Source organism: Danio aesculapii, chromosome 24 (genome assembly GCF_903798145.1).
Source record: "Danio aesculapii chromosome 24, fDanAes4.1, whole genome shotgun sequence".
Lineage (NCBI taxonomy): Eukaryota > Metazoa > Chordata > Actinopteri > Cypriniformes > Danionidae > Danio > Danio aesculapii.
Window position 1 is genome coordinate 263,581 of NC_079458.1, and position 20,941 is coordinate 284,521.

At 37.1% G+C, this 20,941-nt stretch overlaps 1 protein-coding gene across 1 annotated transcript; it reads right to left on the reverse strand.

Annotated features, from left to right (window-relative positions):
• Positions 1–1,395: 1,395 nt before the first annotated feature.
• tmem200ca (transmembrane protein 200C, genome duplicate a) lies at positions 1,396–20,539 on the reverse strand. Its single transcript, XM_056451196.1, has 2 exons — positions 20,198–20,539; positions 1,396–5,170 (listed from the first exon to the last, which is right to left on the reverse strand). Exon 2 carries the CDS (start codon positions 5,147–5,149, stop codon positions 3,632–3,634), a length of 1,518 nt encoding a protein of 505 aa, XP_056307171.1. The 5' UTR covers positions 5,150–5,170; positions 20,198–20,539; the 3' UTR covers positions 1,396–3,631.
• Positions 20,540–20,941: the final 402 nt, after the last annotated feature.

Here is a 20,941-nt window from a genome sequence, read left to right on the forward strand (position 1 = left end):
CAATGAGTTCACTGTACTCAAATGGCCTCCACAGTCCCCAGAGCTCAATCCAATAGAGCACCTTTGGGATGTGGTGGAACGGGAGATTGGCATCATGGATGTGCAGCCGACAAATCTGCAGCAACTGTGTGATGCTATCATGTCAATATGGAGCAAAATCTCTGAGGAATATTTCCAGTAGCTTGTTCAATCTCTGACACCAAGGATTAAGGTGGATCTGAAGGCAAAAGGGGGTCTGACCCGGTACTAGTAAGGTGTACCTAATAAAGTGGCCAGTGACTGTATGTCAACTTCATTAATATTAACTATAATATAATTACTTTAAAAGTTATAAAAGTTCAAAATTAATGTAATAAACCCCTGTAAAACTGTTTTCCTCCAATGAATATTTCAATGATTGACCAATACAAATTGATTGCACCATTTTCTTTTGCTGGCCAACAGTGCTTTACAGTATTTCATCATAACATGACAATAATATTACAGCCACATCCCTGTCCATAAAGACACACTTCAGAGTCTAGTGTATGGACATATTCAGCTGATTTTTAAGAAAGAGCCACTGTTGATTAATCTTTAATAATCCACCCCAAAATCTCCTCAAGACATTTTAAATGGACGTTACATTTGAGACAGTACTGAACGAACCACTCCGCTAGCTAACGTCAGGATAATTCGACTCATTGAAGTACAAACTAAGTAAAAACCGACAGCATACAAGTGTAAGATAACATTTCAGAGGCAAAATGCAGACATAAACATTTCCCACACAAGCAGGGAAGATTTCAAATGAGATATTGCTATCAGGTCAATTTCTAAAAAACAATAATAATCAGTAATTTGCTGGTTTAAAAAAAGTGCATGTAGACGAACGGTATAAAACATGCTGCTCAGACAGCCGAACGCCACCGATAAACGAAAAACAGCCACAGATAATCTACTACTGGAAGTTATTTTGTCATCTAGTGGAGCATAGCTGTGCTATCATGCTGAAAGTCTGATCTCTCCCAGATTTTTGCTTGAGGAAACAATAATCAATCGAATGTATTGGGACTAACGTATCGACAACGTTTCAGGCTACGTTTTCATTGCTTTTTAAAGGCCAGCCCTGCAAAAAAAGCTTCTTTACTCAGAGTTTTTGTCTTGTTTTTAGTCCAAATATCTGAAAAAGCTTAAATCAAGAAGCATTTTAAAGACAAGCAAGAAGTATAGACTTGTTCTCAGAAATAATGAGTCAAAATGAAGTGAGTTTTTCTTTAAAACAAGCAAAATAATCTGATAATGTTTAGATATTTGAACTGAAAACAAGACAAAAACTCTAAGAAAAGCATATTTTGCAGTGTGACCTTGCTGTGCACTCATGATTATCACCGTTCAGCAATATTTTAGCATTCAGAAATGCAGGAAAAGATTTGGTCATGCAAATTCTTCAAGTGATTTCCATACACCTGTGTTTACGCACATTTTGGATTTACTGACAAAATGCACACAATCAGAGAGGGAAATTCAAGACCTTCCTCCATACATTTAAGAGCTTATAACTAGGCATGGGACGATGACTGGTTTCAAGGTTTACCGTGGTTTGGTAAAGTTAAGGTTTTAATACCGCTAAAATGTTCTGTTATACCGTTCCCAAGCTCTGTGTAAATCTGTGTTTTTAAAACCAACTAAGAGAGCAGAAGTCAATGATTTATTTGAACTATTAGCCTGACATGTATACTCATTCATTCATATTCTTTTAGGCTTAGTGCCTTTATTAATCTGGGGTCACCACAGCGGAATGAACCGCCAACTATTCCAGCACATGTTTTACACAGCGGATGCCCTTCCAGCCACAACCCAACACTGGGAAACACCCACACACTCTTGCACACACACTCACATGCACTACGGCCAATTTATCTTATTCAATTGGACATGTTCACTGTGCCTAAATGTTTCTTTAAATAAAATTAATTATGTTCAATGGGGAAAAAGTTTATTTGTGTTTGTTTATTTTACCCAGACATTAAAAACAGAACTTATTTTAGAGCAGTAATCACAATACCGGGATACTGTAATACAGTGAAACCATGGCTTTTTTATCCAAGGTTATCATACCATCAGACACTTACACCGGCCCATGCCTACTTACAACCACTTTAGGTTTCAACTGGAAACACTGGCGAGATTTTCACTTACAGTTTATTTACTAAATATTAATGTAAGAAACTAATTCAAAACTACAACATTATGCATATACTGAATAAAAATCTAGTAAATCTAGCTAATTCAGCAGGTTGGCGCCTTTAGAGCTACAGAAATAATGGTGTTGCCTTGATTACTGCAGTAAACAAAGCAGCAGGATGTCAAATCTAGCAGGATTTCATAACCTACACAGCATCCTGACATCCGCAGATTTAATTTAGGTAAACTTTACCATACTACCATATATTGCATAATCAAAACTGATATAAAATTTAATACCTTGCAAAATAGCTTCTAAGACTTTTTAATACTTATTAGGAGCCTTAAATTTCTCTACATTGATTTATCAACTTTAAATGCTTTTTAAGACCCTGATTATGCACAGGGACTTTTCATTTTCTGTAGGCCAGCTCAAGCCCTTCTGGTAATCTGTCATGTCATTATAAAATCGCTGTATTTAAGATTTGGTTTCTTTAAAAATCAATAATCCTCACTTTCTGATTGAGGTGTGATATAAAGTGTGTCTCAACTGAAGATCTGCGTTCAATTCCATTATCCTGCACCATGTCTTCAAAATATGGACTTTCAATGGAGTTTCTGTGCTCGCCCACTGACGCTACTTGTTTTCAACTTGTTTTACACTTGAATAACTAAATGAATGCTTGACATTGTGTCCTACAACAATATTCCAGCGGTAAGCGATTTGTCTGTCTGAACCAAACACGACGGAAACATTTAAACAGCAGCCACTGCACTCATGATGAAACGGCAATGGCTTTTAATCTACTGAATCTATATTAATGCTCTTTAACATTATTAATAGGCTACTGAGTGACTGATGTTGTTAGTTTGCACTGAATTCTGACTTTCATTTTCAAAGCATCTGCTAGCTATTATATTTTCAAGATCTGAGGTGGCAATACATGTCACGCAAAATGTGTTTAAACTTACATGGGGAGAATTTATCACTGAATAAAGAACATAATCAGCACCTGAGGTGATCTTTATATATAGTAGATGATGTTGTTTTGTCGTGATGTCGCGGAAATAGAAAATGTAGTTTCTAAATAGAAATTTCGCAGGATGGTTAGCACAAAAAACTCCTTTTAAAATGTAAAAGAGAGCTTTTATTGTGTTGCGGCGTCATGTGTAGTTAGGACACGGTGTGAGTCTATTCAGCTGATTATATTTAAATTAAATCACATTATCAATGCTGTATAAGCCATCTTATAAAATTGAAAATAGTCACATGATTAACGCTTCCCTTCAAGCTTATCGGTGGCTGAAAAACTCTCGCATAAATCCCATTCCAGACTGTGCAGATTCCGAGTATCAAAACTGAATTTAGCCTGTGAAAAACTGCTAACACTTTACTAACGTGCATCTTTAGTTTCATAACAGACTATCAGCCAAGAGTCTTGAGCGAATCGCCACAGAACCCAAGCTAAATTTCCATACTGTCCATTTCCACGTCCTCCAAAGTAGTGTCCGATTGAGAAACCATCAGGAGTTTCTGTTTCTTTGAATACTGTCTGACCGCTCCGCACTCAGATTGAAGCTCTTGGTCCTTTTCCAAAACCTCGACTGAACTCTCCCGACTGAACGTGGACTCGAAGGATTCACCGCCGAGACCTTCGAGTTTGGTGTATCCTCCGCAGCTAAGACCTTCGAGTCGAGGACAGCTGAGACGCCGCGACCGTACCTGCTGTCGCTCCGCAGGAGTGGGCGAACAGATATCCTCATCGATTGATCTTGAATAATCCGACAATGCGCTCAAAGAAAGGTGCGATCCGGTAGCTTTGTGGCTTGGCGAACACTGCGTGAGCAGCTTCACCTGCGAACCCTGCAGCGAAACTCGAGGTGCTCCCTGCAAACTTCCACAGCTTCGGTAAACCTCCAGTGAGTCCTGCGGAGGCTCCGGATGAGTTTGCGCAGACTCTACTTTGGCTTTCGTTATGCTTCGAGACGCTACCAGATCTTCCAGACGCCTGCAAATGGCTTCAGCGTCCAAAAACTCTCGTTTAGCCTCTCCGGTTTTATCCGAGCCTCTCCTCTCTGATGTTCCTCGGTTGTTGAGCCTCATCATTGGTAGAGTGAATGCATTGACCGAAGTGGACACGATGGTTCTGGCTTCCCATTGCTTTAGCTCAGGCTTCTGATCTCGATATATGCTGTAGACGGTGTCTGTAAAGCTCTGCTTATCCAATGACGATTGATTGGTGGAAGGACGTCGTGATGGGATCATGCTACCAGTGTCATGTCGACCAGATCCCGGAGATGGCCAGGATCCACCTTTATGGGGTGAAATGTAGGATTTGGTGTCTTTCGATTGGCAGTAATTCACGAACCCGTTCAGTGGTGCTGGCTCCTTGGTCCGCAAGCTATGAATGTCAATCACCGTTGAGTAGATGTCTCTGAGGTTGATGATTTTAGTCTTTTTATCTCTGTTTTCGTGAAGTACTGCATTGGCACAAATGAACAGGAAGATCCCGATGCCCATGATCAATGGTCCGAAGACTTTCAGCTTGTCTGAATACAAGTATCTGTTAATAAACGCAGCAAATGCTCCGAGCTTAGGCGGATCCAGCTCAGTCGTCCCATTGGAGCCATTAAAGTCTTTATCGAGTAGCTCCCATCTGATGCTAACATTGACTAATTCCCGTTCTGTGGTGCCGTATGTCCTCGGAGAGCTCACAGTGTTGATCAGGCCTGGATAGAGAGGACTCTCTTTAGGCCAATAACCCAACACAGCCATAGCAATGCCAACCAGCAGCACCAGAATCCCAACGGCAGCGACCAGTCCGGAGACGGAGCACAGCTTTAGCTTCCCTTTCACCACCACCACCTCATTCTTCCTCTTTTTCTTGGCTTTCCTCTTGCGCTTGTTCTCGGCGCGGTTCTTTGCGCGAAGGGAGTCCTGTCTCCTGGCTGAGATCCGCAACAGACCCCCTGTGGCAATCATGATGGCGCTCAATTAATCATCCTGGAACAGAGAGAAAGGGCATTAGTGTGGGCAGAAAACGGCATGAGAGATACACACAGTTCAATATACTCACACAGTCCAATGTTTTCATGTTTTATGAACTCTCTCCATTAGCTGTAATGATGCTTATACTGTAGACTGTATTTTCTGTCATCAATTTTACTCTTAATCTCAACCCTCAGAAAAAACAATCTGCATTTATACATTTTCAGAATACTGCAATCTGTCCCATTATGAGCTGTTTTCCTCATGGAGACCAAAAAAAGAAACATTTACTGGTTTTGCTATACTTGTGGGGACATTTGGTCCTCATAATGTGTTACCAGTACACACATATGTTGGTTTTGGTGGGTTTACTCTCCATACACTGCCAAAAAAAAAAAAAAATAATAAAAATGAATAAATAAATATATAAAAATATTATTTATTAAAAAAAAAAAAAAAAAAAAAAAAAAAAAAAAAAAAAAAAAAAATATATATATATATATATATATATATATATATATATATATATATATATATATATATATATATATATATACAGACACACACACAGTTGAAGTCAGAATTATTAGCCCCCTTTAGATTTTTTTTTTCTTTTTTAAATATTTCCCAAATGATGTTTAACAGAGCAAGGAAATTTTCACAGTATGTCTGATAATATTTTTTCTTCTGGAGAAAGTCTTATTTGTTTTATTTTGGCTAGAATAAAAGCAGTTTTTAATTTTTTGAAAACTATTTTAAGCTCAATATTATTAGCCCCTTTAAGCTATATTTTATTTTGATAGTCTTCAGAACAAACCATCGTTATACAATGACTCGCCTAATTACCCTAACCTGCCTAGTTAACCTAATTAACCTAGTTAAGCCTTTAAATGTCACTTTAAGCTGTATAGAAGTGTCTTGAAGAATATCTAGTCTAATATTATTTACTGTCATCATGGCAAAGAGAAAATAAATCAGTTATTAGAGATGAGTTATTAAAACTATTATGATTAGACACGTGTTGAAAAAAATCTCTCCGTTAAACAGAAATTGGGGCAAAAAATAAACAGGAGGGCTAATAATGTGTGTGTATTGTATAATATGTTTAAATATCTAAAAACTCAAATCAAAACTTAAATCAAGGAGTATTTTCTAGACAAGTGAATAATACTGCGTTGTTTTCAGAATTAACCAATAAGATAATCTTATGTAAAAACAAAAAAAAAAGATTCTTTTGCTTACCCAATTGGTAAAAAAATCTCAATTTTAGTATATTATTTGGGAATGGGAGACGAGACTCTGATTGTTTTTTAGCATGTTATGCTCAAAACACTCCCAGAACTCATTACTGAACTCACCACCCTGTTAGACCATGTGCCGGGGTGCAGATTTATCCATCCTAAAAATGGTGGATTTGGACACACCCTTAACACCTTTGCACCATGCACTTTAGACTTTGGGCCTAGATTGTTAAAATAGAGCCCAGTATGTTTTGCTTGTGTAGAAAATGCTTCTTGGTTTAAGAGTTATTTAGATATTTGGACTAGAAAGAAGACAAATAATCTGCCAGTGGGGTAAACTAAATAATAGAGTTTTTGCTTTGAAAAATGATGATTTGACTTACCACACTTGTCATATACAAAAAATATACCTGAAGCACAGATTTCCATAAATACTCATCAATGACGGGGAAGTGTTTTGTCTTAATTGATGAATTATCTCCACTGATGAATGACAGCCAATAAGAACACAGCATATTTTAAAGAGACAGGCAACAAAACAGTAGTGTGTTTAAAATAAACAGTATTAGGCCTGAACCAGACCTTTGACCTGCTTGCGTGAGATAAAGTAACCTCTCTCGGCTGTTACAGCGATTCTTGTGGATCCACACATAAATGAGCGTGTTACTCTGCAGCATGAGTTTTCTCCATCACGTCTATCATGGATCAGCTGTGGTACCTGTGCATTATAGACTGTAACCGCAGCCGTCTATCCGTAACCGCATCACTCATTATAATACCAAGGCTGCGCTTACAGTTAGAGCCAATCGCAGCCCTTTCTGTTGAGTGCGGGAACACAATGACCAATCACAGGTGTTTAAGAACTCGCTGGACAACGCTCAAAATCAAGCCAGATAATACATTTATTTAAAAATACATTTGTTTGCTATAAATGCTCGTGTTGTTCAGTGCATGTCCTTCAGTTTTGTTTGATATATTCAATAAGAGTGTTTTCTTTGAGCAGGTAAAATTAAAGGTACAGCTCATTTATCTGACTGCTTGTATTAAAGGACAAAACTGTATTACAAATGATATATACATTTATAAATTCATTTATTCTTATTTTTTCTAGCTTAGTCCCTTTATTAATCAAAGGTTGCCACAGCAGAATGAACTGCCAACTTATCTAGCATATGTTTTACGTAGTGGATGCCCTTCCAGTTACACACTCACACACTACGGCCAGTTTAGTTGATCAGTTCCCCTATAGCGCATGTGTTTGGACTGTGGGGGAAACCGGAGCACCCGGAGGAAACCCACACCAACACGGGGAGAACATGCAAACTCCACACAGAAACACCAACTGACCCAGCTGGGACTTGAACCAGTGACCTTCTTGCTGTGAGGCAACAGCGCTACCCAGAGCCACTGCGTCACCCCTATTAATAAATGATACCGTTTAATACAAGAATTCTTGTGCTGTGAAGTAAATCTAAAATTGTGTAGGATCGTCAGTGCACCATGAATGTGATGAAATCAATATGAAAAATGTAACACAATCTAAATGGAGATTTTAAAGGTTATATATAGCTATATATAAGAGTTTATATATAACTTATTTAATTGATTTTAAAATACTGTCGTTATTTTCTTAATTTGTCATGAAAACTGACAACTTTATTGGAAAAATGGCTTTAAATAAACAGTAGTCTACTTATAGTATACCTTGTGATTATGCTTGGTCTTTCTTTGGTGCTATTAAAACCGCCACATCAAATATAATATAGTCCTTCTTTATAAAATATTGAGTCAAATTAATTGAGTTTTTCCTTAAAACAAGCAAAATAATCTGTCAATGGGCTGAGTAAAATAAATGTGTTTATTTAAAAGAGAAAAACAAGATTATTTTGCTTGTTTTAAGGAAAAACTTCTTAAAGAAATACTTCTTGATTAGGGAATTTTTAGATATTTGGACTAGAAACAAGACAAGTGCAGTTCTGGTTCCTGCTGTGAATATGTTGAATGCAAGAGAATAAACACAAGTGAATCTCAGTGTCACCGGACTGTAAAGGCGAGTGTGTTGGCATTCCTGTGAGCAGTATGTGTGTGTGTGTGTGTGTGTTACACAGCAGATGAACAGATCAGACTAACAGAAGCGGAGTGTGAGATGGAGACAGATGACATGATTCAGACTCCTAACACCATGATGAAAAGCATCTGCTCGTTCTGTTTGGTGTTGAATCGACATAAAAGCTGATTCTGTCACAAACCGTGGGAAGTATGCAGGAGAGAGAATTTAGGGCTAACAGATGAAAACAATCTTGTTTCGTGGCACAATATTAAAGATGAACTCTGAGTGAATGAAATATTAGAAGTGAACATCATTGTCAATCAGTGGTTCACTTACTGATGTCAGCCAGAATATGGTGTGAAGAATCAGGTCAAATAACAAACGTAAGCATTACACAAATGAACGTTCATTTATTTACTCAGTTTCTTTCCAGCTTAGTCCCTTTATTTATCAGGGGTCGCCACAGCAGAATGAACCACCAACTTATCCAGCATATGTTTTACACAGGAGATGCTCTTCTAGCTGCAAACCAACACTGGGAAACACCCATACACACTTGCATTCACACAAATACAATATGGCCAATTTAGCTTTATCAATTCCCCTATAGCGCATGTGTTTGGACTGTGGGGGAAACCGGAGCACCCAGAGGAAACCAGTGACCTCAAACCAGTGACCTTCTTGCTGTGAGGCGATCGTGCTACCCAGTGCGCCATCGTGACATCCCCAAAAATGAACTTATTATATTGTGATATGAATACAATTTGAGCAGATGACTTGAAGAGCTCTATTTGGAATAAAATCATTACCTTTGATTGGAATAATCTTGCATATATGAATGAACAAAAGAAATTGTAAGAATAAATAAATAAGATAGAGCAAAGATAAAAGTGAAATAAGTAGTCAGATATTCAGGTACAGTAATACGATACGATATTATCATGATATTTTGCCCCTGATGATGATATTTCATAAGAAAACCATCCACAATATAGCACACCGTAAAAATTAAAAACTTAAACAAATTACTTGGACGTGTTACAATTAAATGAATTAAGTTTGACAAACCTAATTTATGAGTTTTCAGTTATAAATTAAGTTAGTAATTTGCGATGGCCCGTGACCCACAAGTTCTCAAAAATTGATGGCCTCGTCCCGGAAGTGTAAAAAAGGATGGTTTAATTACAAGGATAACGTAACACAGTCCAGTGAAGATAAATGTACAGTGACCTATTTCCCAAAAAGGTATGTACAACAAAAAAACAAAAACAAAGTAACAACTCAAATAAATAAAACAAAATACGATATATACAACACAAAACAATATATTAGAGAGAAACTTATCTACATCACACAGACACTAGATAACAGGGGGGGGGGATTGCTTACGGTTCTGCCACAACACACTCGCTAGCCAGGTAAACTGACCCCGTTTCTGAGTCTGCAAACTCCACACAGAAATGTCAACTGACCCAGCCGGGACTCAAACCATCAACCTTCTTGCTGTGGGGCGATCGTGCTACCCACTGCGCCACCCTGATGCCCAAAGAACTATTATTATTATAATATTAACCTGAGAAGGAAATTATTTGTACTGTCTTGTGTGTGCTGTTCCATTCTTCTCTAAAATAAATTACTAAAACTTGTTACAAACTTAATTTATTACTGAAAACTGTCATAAATTAAGTTTGTCAAACTTAATTAATTTAATAGTAACAAGTTGAAGTAATTTAAGTTTTCGCTTTTTACAGAGAAAGATATTTGTAGATGAAGAGAGAAAAATGCATCAAAAAGTTATAAGATGCATTTCTTTTATCAACAGCAAATATATTTCTTAGTATTGCAACATAGATATATGTTCAGGCAGCTCGGTGGCGCAGTGGGTAGCATGATCGCCTCACAGCAAGAAGGTCGCTGGTTTGAGTCCCGGCTGGGTCAGTTGGTGTTTCTGTGTGGAGTTTGCATGTTCTCCCTGTGTTGGTGTGGGTTTCCTCCAGGTGCTCCGGTTTCCCACACAGTCCAAACACATGCGCTATAGGGGAACTGATCAACTAAACTGGCCGTAGTGTGTGAGTGTGAGTGGAACAGTGTATGGGTGATTTCAAGTGTTGGGTTGCGAATGGAAGGGCATCCGCTGTGTAAAACATATGCTGGAATAGTTGACGGTTCATTCCGCTGTGGTGACCCCTGATTGATAAAGGGATTACGCCTAAAAGAAAATGAATGAATGAATATGTTTGATCTGCCATTACGAGAAGCACCACCTCATGCATATCGCTATCTTGTCCTGCCCCTATTACTGAATAATCAAATGTAATGTAAAATGTAAACACTGCACATTCTAATCTCAACTCCACAATGCAGATGCTGCGATGTGACTATTGCCAATGCAAACATTGCGATATTGATGCTGAAACAATATATTATGCAGCCATACACCCCATACACACAACCTCTTAACTTTCTGATTTCATAAAGCTGCTTCATAACAATATCTTATGTGAAATGTACCATACAAATAAGCTTGAATTGAACAAAGAACCTATCTGCTATATATGAATATGCATGATTCAAAGGGCCTAAAGGGTCAGGTTCAGATATATAAAACATGATTAGTGTGGTATTTTGAGCTGAAACGTCACCACACTGTAGGCACATCAGACACTATTTTACATATTGTAAAAGAGGGCATTGTAGGTCTCCTTTAAATAACCTCTTATAGATTGAGATTTATTATCCTGGATCTGGATACCCGGGGTCTGAAGCACAGCACCCAAACCGAGCCTTATTAGAGTTTACTGAGTTCAGATATGTGATTCACTGTGCGCTTATTTCATGCTCTTAATCAAACAGACAGAATATATTTTGCGGTGGCCTTCGTGAACCTGCTGTTCTGCAGTGGAGGCTAATAATTTATGGCTCCAATTAAATCTTCATGTTGTCTTCCGAAATGGACTTCCAGCTGGAAAAATACATTTTATAATTTCCAGCACCAGAGACCAAGAGAAAGGAGGACAAAAATGAGCTAGTTTTGCAACTCGAGTGTCGATTTCTCGACATATAAACTAATCTGTGAATTAGTTATTCATTTATTAAGAAAGTCACTTGTTTAGTTTCTGAATGACTCTCCATTTTGAACGAATCACTTGAATTAACGATTCAGTGAATCACTCGTTAAGACAAGGACCATCTATTGATGATTTTAGCCATGACTAGCACAAGAACACAATCAGCACAATATACTAGAGCAATTCCAGCGTTATGGATGTGACATTTGCAGTAAAATCTCAAAACATAAATTGACAGTGGAAGTAAATGTTAACATTATATTGAACATCTGGTTATATTGTAAAACAACGAGCCACAGAGTTGTGGAAGCAGAAAAATATCCACCTGTAAACATTTTTAATATTTTAATTAAGAGAAATGAACATGCGTTATGGATGTGACAAAAACGTTTACATTAGACAACATGCTTAATTCTGTGAATTAAACTGCACAACCCAAAAGAAACGATGCTAATCAAAAGGAGAAGAGTCGCTCACTATAGAACAAACATGATTTACTTTATTTGATTTGACATTTTTGCATTTATGAGGAAAAAGTGTCGTTATGAATGTGACATCTCTCTGGTATGGATGTGAAATTGCCACTTGTGTGACTTTGGTAAATCAAATATAATTGTTTGAAAACATTGACAGAGACATGTTTGAGTAATTTAAAGCCCTCAGAAATATCAGCCTACACAAAAAATGCAGAAACGCTTTTGCTATTTTGGTGAAAACTTTTTTCATGGCAAGGTTGACATTTGCATGGAACTGAACGTGCTACCATAGCGACTGTAGAATGACCACAACAGATCAATTACTATGCTTGTTCTGTTACCATAAAAACTGTAGAATGACCACAGCAGATCAATTATTATAGTTGTTCTATTACCATAGCAACTGTAGAATGACCACCACAGATCAACTATTTTAGTTGTTGTTGCCCTAGCAACTGTAGAATCACCACAACAGATCTATTATTATAGTTATGTTACCATAGCAACTGTAGAATCACCGCAAAAGATCAATTACTATAGTTGTTGTGTCACCATAGCAACTGTAGAATAACGGCAACAAATCAATTAGTATGGTTGTTGTGTTACTATAGCAACTGTAGGATCACCACAACAGATCAATTACTATAGTTGTTGTGTTACCATAGCAACTGTAGAATCACCACAACAGATTAATTACTGTAGTTGTTGTGTTACCATAGTAACTGTAGGATCACCACAACACATTAATTACTATAGTTGTTGTGATATATATATATATATATGTGGAATACATATGTTGAATTACATCAATATATGTATTCCAGTGGGGTTCAAAAACACTACAGCATTTACTATAAATTACTGTTTTAATTTTTTTAATGTACGCAGCTCTGTAATTCTGAAACAGTAAAATAGTAAGGTATAATAAATTACTTACAAATAGCAGTAAAAAGTAATCTATAATTATTACAGTTTGGAAGTAATCTGCATATGGCTACACACTATGAACATGAAGCATGGGAAAGGCCACGTGCTCAATAACAGATAAAACACTGACAGCCAATCAAAATGCAGTGAAAATTAAAGTGCAATCTAAAGCTCCAGACATCACTGTGGAGGAGCACAACGATGATGTTAAGACCTCGCTTAAAACATTATTTAAAGAAAATGACTATTGTGAAAACAGTTATAACATGAGAAATAAGAATAAAAATACACAGTTCTGAAAGTCATGCTGGCAAACTGAAGAGTAAAAATAAAAGTAGTGCAGGAATCCAGTGCTAGTATGAGTGTGTCTGTGTGTACAATGCTAGAGAACTGACTAAGATTGCTAAATTGACTTTTTGATTCGTTTGATTACAGTACCATCAGGTCAATATATAATAGATAATGGCCAATTAAAAGCAGAATCTGAAAATAAACAGATCATTATCGTTCATCTGTGTGTGTGTGGACACTAATATACTTATCCTTAAACTTATCATTGTCATGCTGGGTGTGAACAGGCCTTTAAGCATCCAGTGATCAAACAGCTGTAAATGTGTAAAGAGACGGATGTTCTCTGATATAAAACAGTGAATGATGAAGCAGATCCATCATCCTCCTCAGCATCTGACGCAGCACTACATCACAACACCACAGAAATCCCTCTGATAAACGTGTCAGCTCTGAGTGTTTATGGACCCGCTCTAAATCTCTGACTAGTGCACTACCGAGGATCACTTAAACTTTATTGCACGCTGTGTGTTTTTATTACTACGTCTGATCAGTCTGTGGAAATGCACTGCTCGTCTTACATCAATACACAGCCAAATGTTAATGTTTACAATATCGTAATACCTTACAGTTGCATTTATCAGATTACAGCCAAACTACACTATAGGGAGTCTTTATAATGAAGTCTCAGAGAGAAGATTTACCACATTTTGCTTTATGCAAGGGTATTATCTGAATGTAGGAATTATATAATATGTATATACACTGCAAACAATGCTTATCTTAGCTTAGTTTAACACTGAGCATGTGTACACAAGGGTTTTTAAATGATCTTACCTGATAAAATACCTTTTTTTCCAGCTTAGCTTAACATCGTGATCATACTACCATGATAAAAGCTCAATTAATGTCAACAAGAAAATGTAAACCTGCTAGTAATGTTAGAGAAACTGCTGGAATAAAACACGGCTCTTGTTCTTCTGCATTGGCGCAGATTTCATATTTCCAGCCACAAAAGGTTTACAGATTTGACGAATTCCTGAGAGAGTGTTTGGCAATGAAGGACGGCAGGTTTAATCAAATAAAGCTGAAAATGCTCCACACACAGGTGATCGCTGAGGCCGCGGCGGTTCAAAGGTGTGTGTGTGTGTGTGTGTGTCCTCCACATCAAACGAACACTGAGAATCTGAGCGAACACAGAAATGAGCGGTGAATCCACAGAGGCTTCAGAGACGCCACACACACGCTGACACCTCAAACAGCAGATTTATGGATCACAATGACCTTTACGCTCATATCTGAAGGGCTGGAGCAACAGTAAACACGCGAGGAAGACAAAACGCAAAGCGACAGAGCCTGCCACAATGAATCTGGCTGTAAAAATAGCTGCAGTAAAAGAGATGGAGAGGAAATATGATTTCTCGGCTGCTCCATCATCACGCAGTCACTGCAGAGAAATCTAAAGGTAATGGAGCTAAAAATGACATCCGTTACCATCTGAACGCAGGCTGCACGAGTTATAAAATAGCTATACATATACAATATTGAATATAGTGACAGATCTGTACATATATTTGTTGATTGAAGCAACGAGTTTACTTATTTTCTAATGTAAAGTCAACTAATCACTTCAAAAGCAATGGGTTTACTCACTTTTTAAAAAATTTAAGTGAAGTAATGCTTTATAAGCAGTGTGTTCAATCATTTTTAAGTCAACTAATCGCACTTTGAAAGCAATAGGTTTACTAATTTTTAAGTCAACTAATCACTTTAAAAGCAATGGGTTAACTCACATTTTTAAGTTAAGTCAACTAATCGCTTTAAAAAAAAGTTTACTTGCTTTTTAAGTCGTCAACTATTCGCTTTAAAAGCAACTAGTTTACTTACTTTGAAGTAACGTGAATGTTTTTAAGAGCCCCTATTATGGGTTTTTGAAAATGATCTTCAATGCAGTGTGTAAATCTAAAAGCGCACCTTGTTTAAAACTATTGATACTTTAACAAAATTGTCGACTCAGAGTCAAATGAATGAATGAATCGAGTTGGGTTTGGATCTTTTGGTTGTAGCGTCGACGTCGATATGGTGCGTCACCAAATATGTAGTATACAGATCCGGTAAAATGTGAATGCGCATTTGACTTCAGACACTAGCGGAGCGCTGAGGATCACGGGTCAGTCAATCACCATGTCACCTTAAAGGGTAAACAAATGACGCGCAGCACTACTATGATTACAGAAATGGTCGCGCTGTTATAATTCACTTACCTTTTAACATGTTTTGGTGAGATTATATCCCGCTATTAAAAAAACAATAACGACTGAATGTTTTGAATGAGAAGCTGTAATGTAGCTGTGACGGGGTGAATTTTGGTGTGGCGCCCCGCCATGGAAGAATGAATGTAGCGGAAACCATGGACTTGGTCATCGGGCCAATCAGCGCAGATTAGCTTCACTCTATGCAAGGGTTTGGGAACAAATGAATCGCTGAACGAATCACATGGGAGTCATTGGGATAATTAGGTAAAAATAAATGCAGATTATAAGACAATGAAAGTGTTTTTGACCTTGCATTCAGATCAGCATGTTGTTGAAGACCCCTAAAAGCAAAATATGACCTTTTTAATGCAAGATAGAGGCTCTTTAAAGTAAAGTCAACCAATTGCTTTAAAAGCAGTAGGTTTACTCACTTTAAGTTAAGCAAACTAAATGTTTTTACAGTGTACCTGGCAATAAAGCTCTTTCTGATTCTGATTCTAATAATGCATGAACTCATTTCACCAAGCATATGCTGTTGACACTCATTCGTGGGAGGAAAATGAATGATCCGCTGTTCACACAGTTAAAAACTCTGTCTGACGGATGTGCTGCTGGCTAAAGCTGCCTTTCACTGATCTGGATCCAGCTCTGCTGCTTCTCTGGATCGGGTTTATACAGTCTGTTAGTCGCAGTTTTGCTATACTATAAAAAACATAACATCCAACTGTTACCTTAAAGAGGCATTTCTGGCTGATTTAGACCATGAGTATTGACAATAAAAACAACATTCCACCCTAAACATGGAATAGGGCCTAACAACAACTAAATTAGCTATCAATATCAACTATAGTGCTCGGCTTATCACAATATTGTTCTTTTTCCTATAAATTTAATCCATTGATAGTTACAATTAGGGCTGCACAATATATCATTTCAGCATGGATATAGCAATGTGCACATATGCAATAGTCACATCGCAAAAATATGGAATGTTAAGTCTGGATTATAGTTGACCGGGAGCTACAGAATCGTGTTTTATCACTGTATTTATATGGACTATATAGTTAATGCAACAAAGAAAGTTTTTTTGTCTTTGTTTCTAGTCCAAATATCTACATTTCAAAGCGAAAACAAGATAATTTTACTTACCCCATTGGTAGATCATGTAAAAACTCCATTATCCATTATTAAAAAATGTTGCCTTTTCATCTGAGTTTTATCACAATATAATATTTTTACTTGATCTAATTTTTATTTTTTATTTTAGATATTTAGACTAGAAATGAGACAAAGTTGTTATTATTTAATTTCTGTACCTGAATACTGTTTAAAATACTGTCAAATAGCTATTCATCTATCTTGTGAAACTGGATTCAAATTGCAATATTTTATCGCAGAAAAATAAAATATCGTGACATTAGTTTTTCTGATATCGTGCAGGCCTAGTAACAATATATATATATAGAAACTGTTTCTACATGGAAGGGACGGTTTCTTTTCTACATTGTAAAGTATATACAGAGAATTTGCACTCATTTATGTGTGATTAGTTTATTTAGAACTTCAGGGCAAATGTTTGACTAAGAGTGTATAAATATAAAATAAATCTTAAAGAATATAAAACACTAACACAACTAACTAACAGAAAAAAATGCTAAAAAAAAGGCAAAATGTAAACATGTTCAAGCTTGCAACTTTGCTGTTAATCTCATGAAAGTCTGTTTTGTGCGTTTAACATTTAAACATTTGCATCAATTTCATTATTTGTAATTTCAGTAATAAAAATCTCCTTTAGTGTGCTGTTTCATCAGTTATAGAAAGGCAGAACAATCTGTAAAGCGCTGAAAGAAAAAGCAAGTGACTTGCTTCAAGTGATGTCCCTTACTGTGGGGAGAAACTCTGGAAAGCATTGAATCGTGTCGCTACTCTTCTTTTATTAATTTGTCAACTATGTTATCTTCAACTCTGTTATTATCAACTACGTTATCGTCAACTCTGTTGTCGTCAACTGTTATTGTCAACCTTTTACCCTTCAACTATGATATCATCAACTCTCTTACTGTCAACTCTGTTTCTGTCAACTTTTATTGTCAACTGTTTTCGTCAACTATAACCATCAACTATGCTACCATCAACTCTGTAACCATCAACTATGATTTCGTCAACTACTGTATGATATCGTCAACTCTGTTACTGTCAACTTTGTTTTCATCAACTATAACCACCAACTCTGCTATAGTCAACTCTGTAACCATCAACTATGATATTGTCAACTACGATTTCATCAACTGTTTTCATTAACTATAACCATCAACTCTGCTATCGTCAACTCTGTACTGTCAACTATAATATCATCAACTCGTCAACTCTGTTTTCATCAACTATAACCATCAATTATGCTATCGTCAACTCTGTTATTGTCAACTACATAATCATTAACATTGTAACCATCAACTATGATATCATCAACCATGATATTGTCAACTACATTATCATTAACTCTGTTACAGGCAACTCTGTTACAGTCAACTTTGTTACCATCTACTATAACCACAAACTATGCTATCGTCAACTGTGTAACTGTCAACTATGATATCATTAAAAGTCAACTCTGTTACCATCAACTCTGTTAGTTTGAAATATAACAATAAGTTAGACAAAAATTTGTAACAATCAAATTTAACAGAATCAAATTAAGCATTTTGCATTATTTTACATTAATATTTGATTAAAAATTACTGTAAATGATTTGTTGTATATCATTCATTATCTTTTTGGCTTAGTCCCTTTATTAATCTGGGGTTGCCACAGCAGAATGAACTGCCAACTTATCCAGCTGCAGCCCATCACTGGGAAACACCCATACATTATCATTCACACACACATTCACAATGAACAATTTAGCTTACCCAATTAACCTGTAATACATGTCTTTGGACTTTGGACTTGGGAAACCGGAGGACCCAGAGAAAACCCATGCGAACGTGGGGAGAACATGCAAACTCCACACAGAAATGCCAACTGACCCAGTCGAAGCTCGAACCAGTGATTTTCTTGCTGTGAGATGAGAGCGTTACCCTCTGTGCCACCACATCGCCCCTTGTTGTATATCATTACTATTTAAGAAAAAAAATCAATGGAAAACGTTTTTAACAAAGAAAACAAGTAAATATAAGTAAATTTTCATTTTTGAGTGAAATGTCCCTTTAAATAGACCATCTATATTGACCCAGACTAAATTCAACAGACAAATCTGAATTCTATTGGGAAAACTAATGTAAGGTTTTGGATAATAAGATTAGGAATTTCAGCTTTAATGCAGGTTTAGGTTTTCTCTTAACTGTTTTGTTTGAGTGGTCTTTAATGTTGACATGACTTCCAGAAGATCTGCCAGCGCCAGCACTTCTCCAGCATGTGTATCTGCAATTAATGCATCTCAGTCCCTTCATTACACTGCACTAGTCATCCCAGATCCTCGGTTGTGAAAAGCTGGTCAGCGTGAAGAGATCCTCATGCGCTCTGCTGCACGCTGCATGCATTAATGTGCTCCGATAGCAAACAGCTCATGAATTCCTGCATTAATTATTGCACTGCCTTCAAACAATATCTTACATGACTAACCACATCATGTACAAACTCAGTGATGCAACAAAGTCATGCAGAAAACACTGTCCACATTTGGAGCTATTCTTGTTCACACACATTTAAAAACAAATGCGGTGTTGTAGTAACCCAATGTTGGGTCAAATATGGAAAAATCCAATGTTGTTGGATTTAACAAATATATAATATCTTACTTTAAAAATATCCTGGTGACACTTTGCTGAATATCTGTCTCTTTTTTTAAATAAATTTACATTACACTCCTAAATGAATAATGGTTGGGTTTGTTCATATTTGACCCAATAATGGCTTACGATAACAGATTTCTCCTATTTTAGAACGCATGGATGTGTCCAGCACAAAAAGTCAACTATACAGTTGCTAATACTGATGTTTTATTTTAATAATTAGAGTTTTAATAACTATTCTTATGTTATGAGTTGGTTATGGGTGATATTTAGAGGTACATTTTTAAATATCCGTATTATAGAAAGAGTTCTTAGCATCATAATGCTAGAAGAGCTTTGAAAGCAAAGCAAAAATCTAAGCTGATATAACATATAAAATGACCTGAGAGTCTTTTAAACCAGAACCATGGGCATATGTCGACCAGCATAATCCAGACCTTTCCACAAATAATATGTGGCTTCACACAATCAACAATATTTACGGTCGATTTAAAAGCTTAATGTTTGTATCTGACAATGTTGACAGAAATCCAGACGTTTCTATTCTCAATATAAACACGAGGGGTGCACAAATGGGCACATTTACATGTAAATAAGAGTTTTAGAATAAAACAGGCAATAATTGTTAATATTTGAAGATAAAATGGGGACTGTGAAAAAGAGGAACAGTGTATTCCCTAATGTAAATGCTTTTTGATGAAGTAAAACAGCGAATTAAGCCTTTTACATGCTTCTCAAAATGAACGCAAAACTGCTAAATCAATTAGGTTTATGAGGGAAAATAACGTGCGTAACAGCTCGTGACATTCAGCACATTTAACAGATCCTAAAAATGCACAGAACACAGGAGACAGTCAGTCAGTCGCGCTCATTTTGATCATTCATCGATAAATCACACGATCCTTTCAATGGAAGGAGCGTCTGAGGAGAAAAACGACCGTCTTACCGTGAAATATGACTAGTACATTCGTATTCGGACAATTAACCGAAAACTTTCCGTCTTCAGATGACAGCATTTTGCCTGCAGGTAAGAATGAGTTGCGTTTTGCCGTCCAGTATTTCCAGTCAGGAATATTCCCGCGCTCTGTCAGCCGTTACCCGCTTCTGCGGGGAGTGTCGCGCGCGCGGGAAGCTGAGCGGAGTTTTGGCGCTTCGGTTCCGCCGGTACTGCAGCTGATCTCACGCCGCTTCTCGGGTGTTGTTGCTATGATACCAGCGCGCGGATCCGGTGGAGCTGCTGCAGGGTTTGAATAAACGCCCTCTGCACGGTTTAACCCGGTAAATGTCGGCGCTTGACAAATTGAAACGAGCGAGAGAGAGAGAGAGAGAGAGAGAGAGAGAGAGAGAGAGAATGTGTGTGTGTGTGTGTGTGAGAGAGAGAGAGAGAGACGCGCGCTGTACCTGCGTTCACCGCAAACGAGCCTTGCGTCGCGTCGGCGTCACGCATCTTTTGTTCCCGTTGGTCAAATATAACACAACATATTCACACGGCATGTGGAACACAGTGTCCTGAAACAGAAACACACACAGAAAACACTCGTCAGAAAGTACCACTACCGCAGTAGTGTAAACAACACAATGAATATGGAGATCAATTGGTGACAAAATTACTTTTTGTAAAGCTCCAGTACAGCCTCTGTTGGTTTCATCAGCACTATAACGCATTAACTAACCATAACAGAACATTTAT

Excerpts from the sequence above, each read along its gene's own strand:
- tmem200ca (XM_056451196.1), bottom strand. The coding sequence starts at position 5,149 with ATGATTGCCACAGGGGGTCTGTTGCGGATCTCAGCCAGGAGACAGGAC.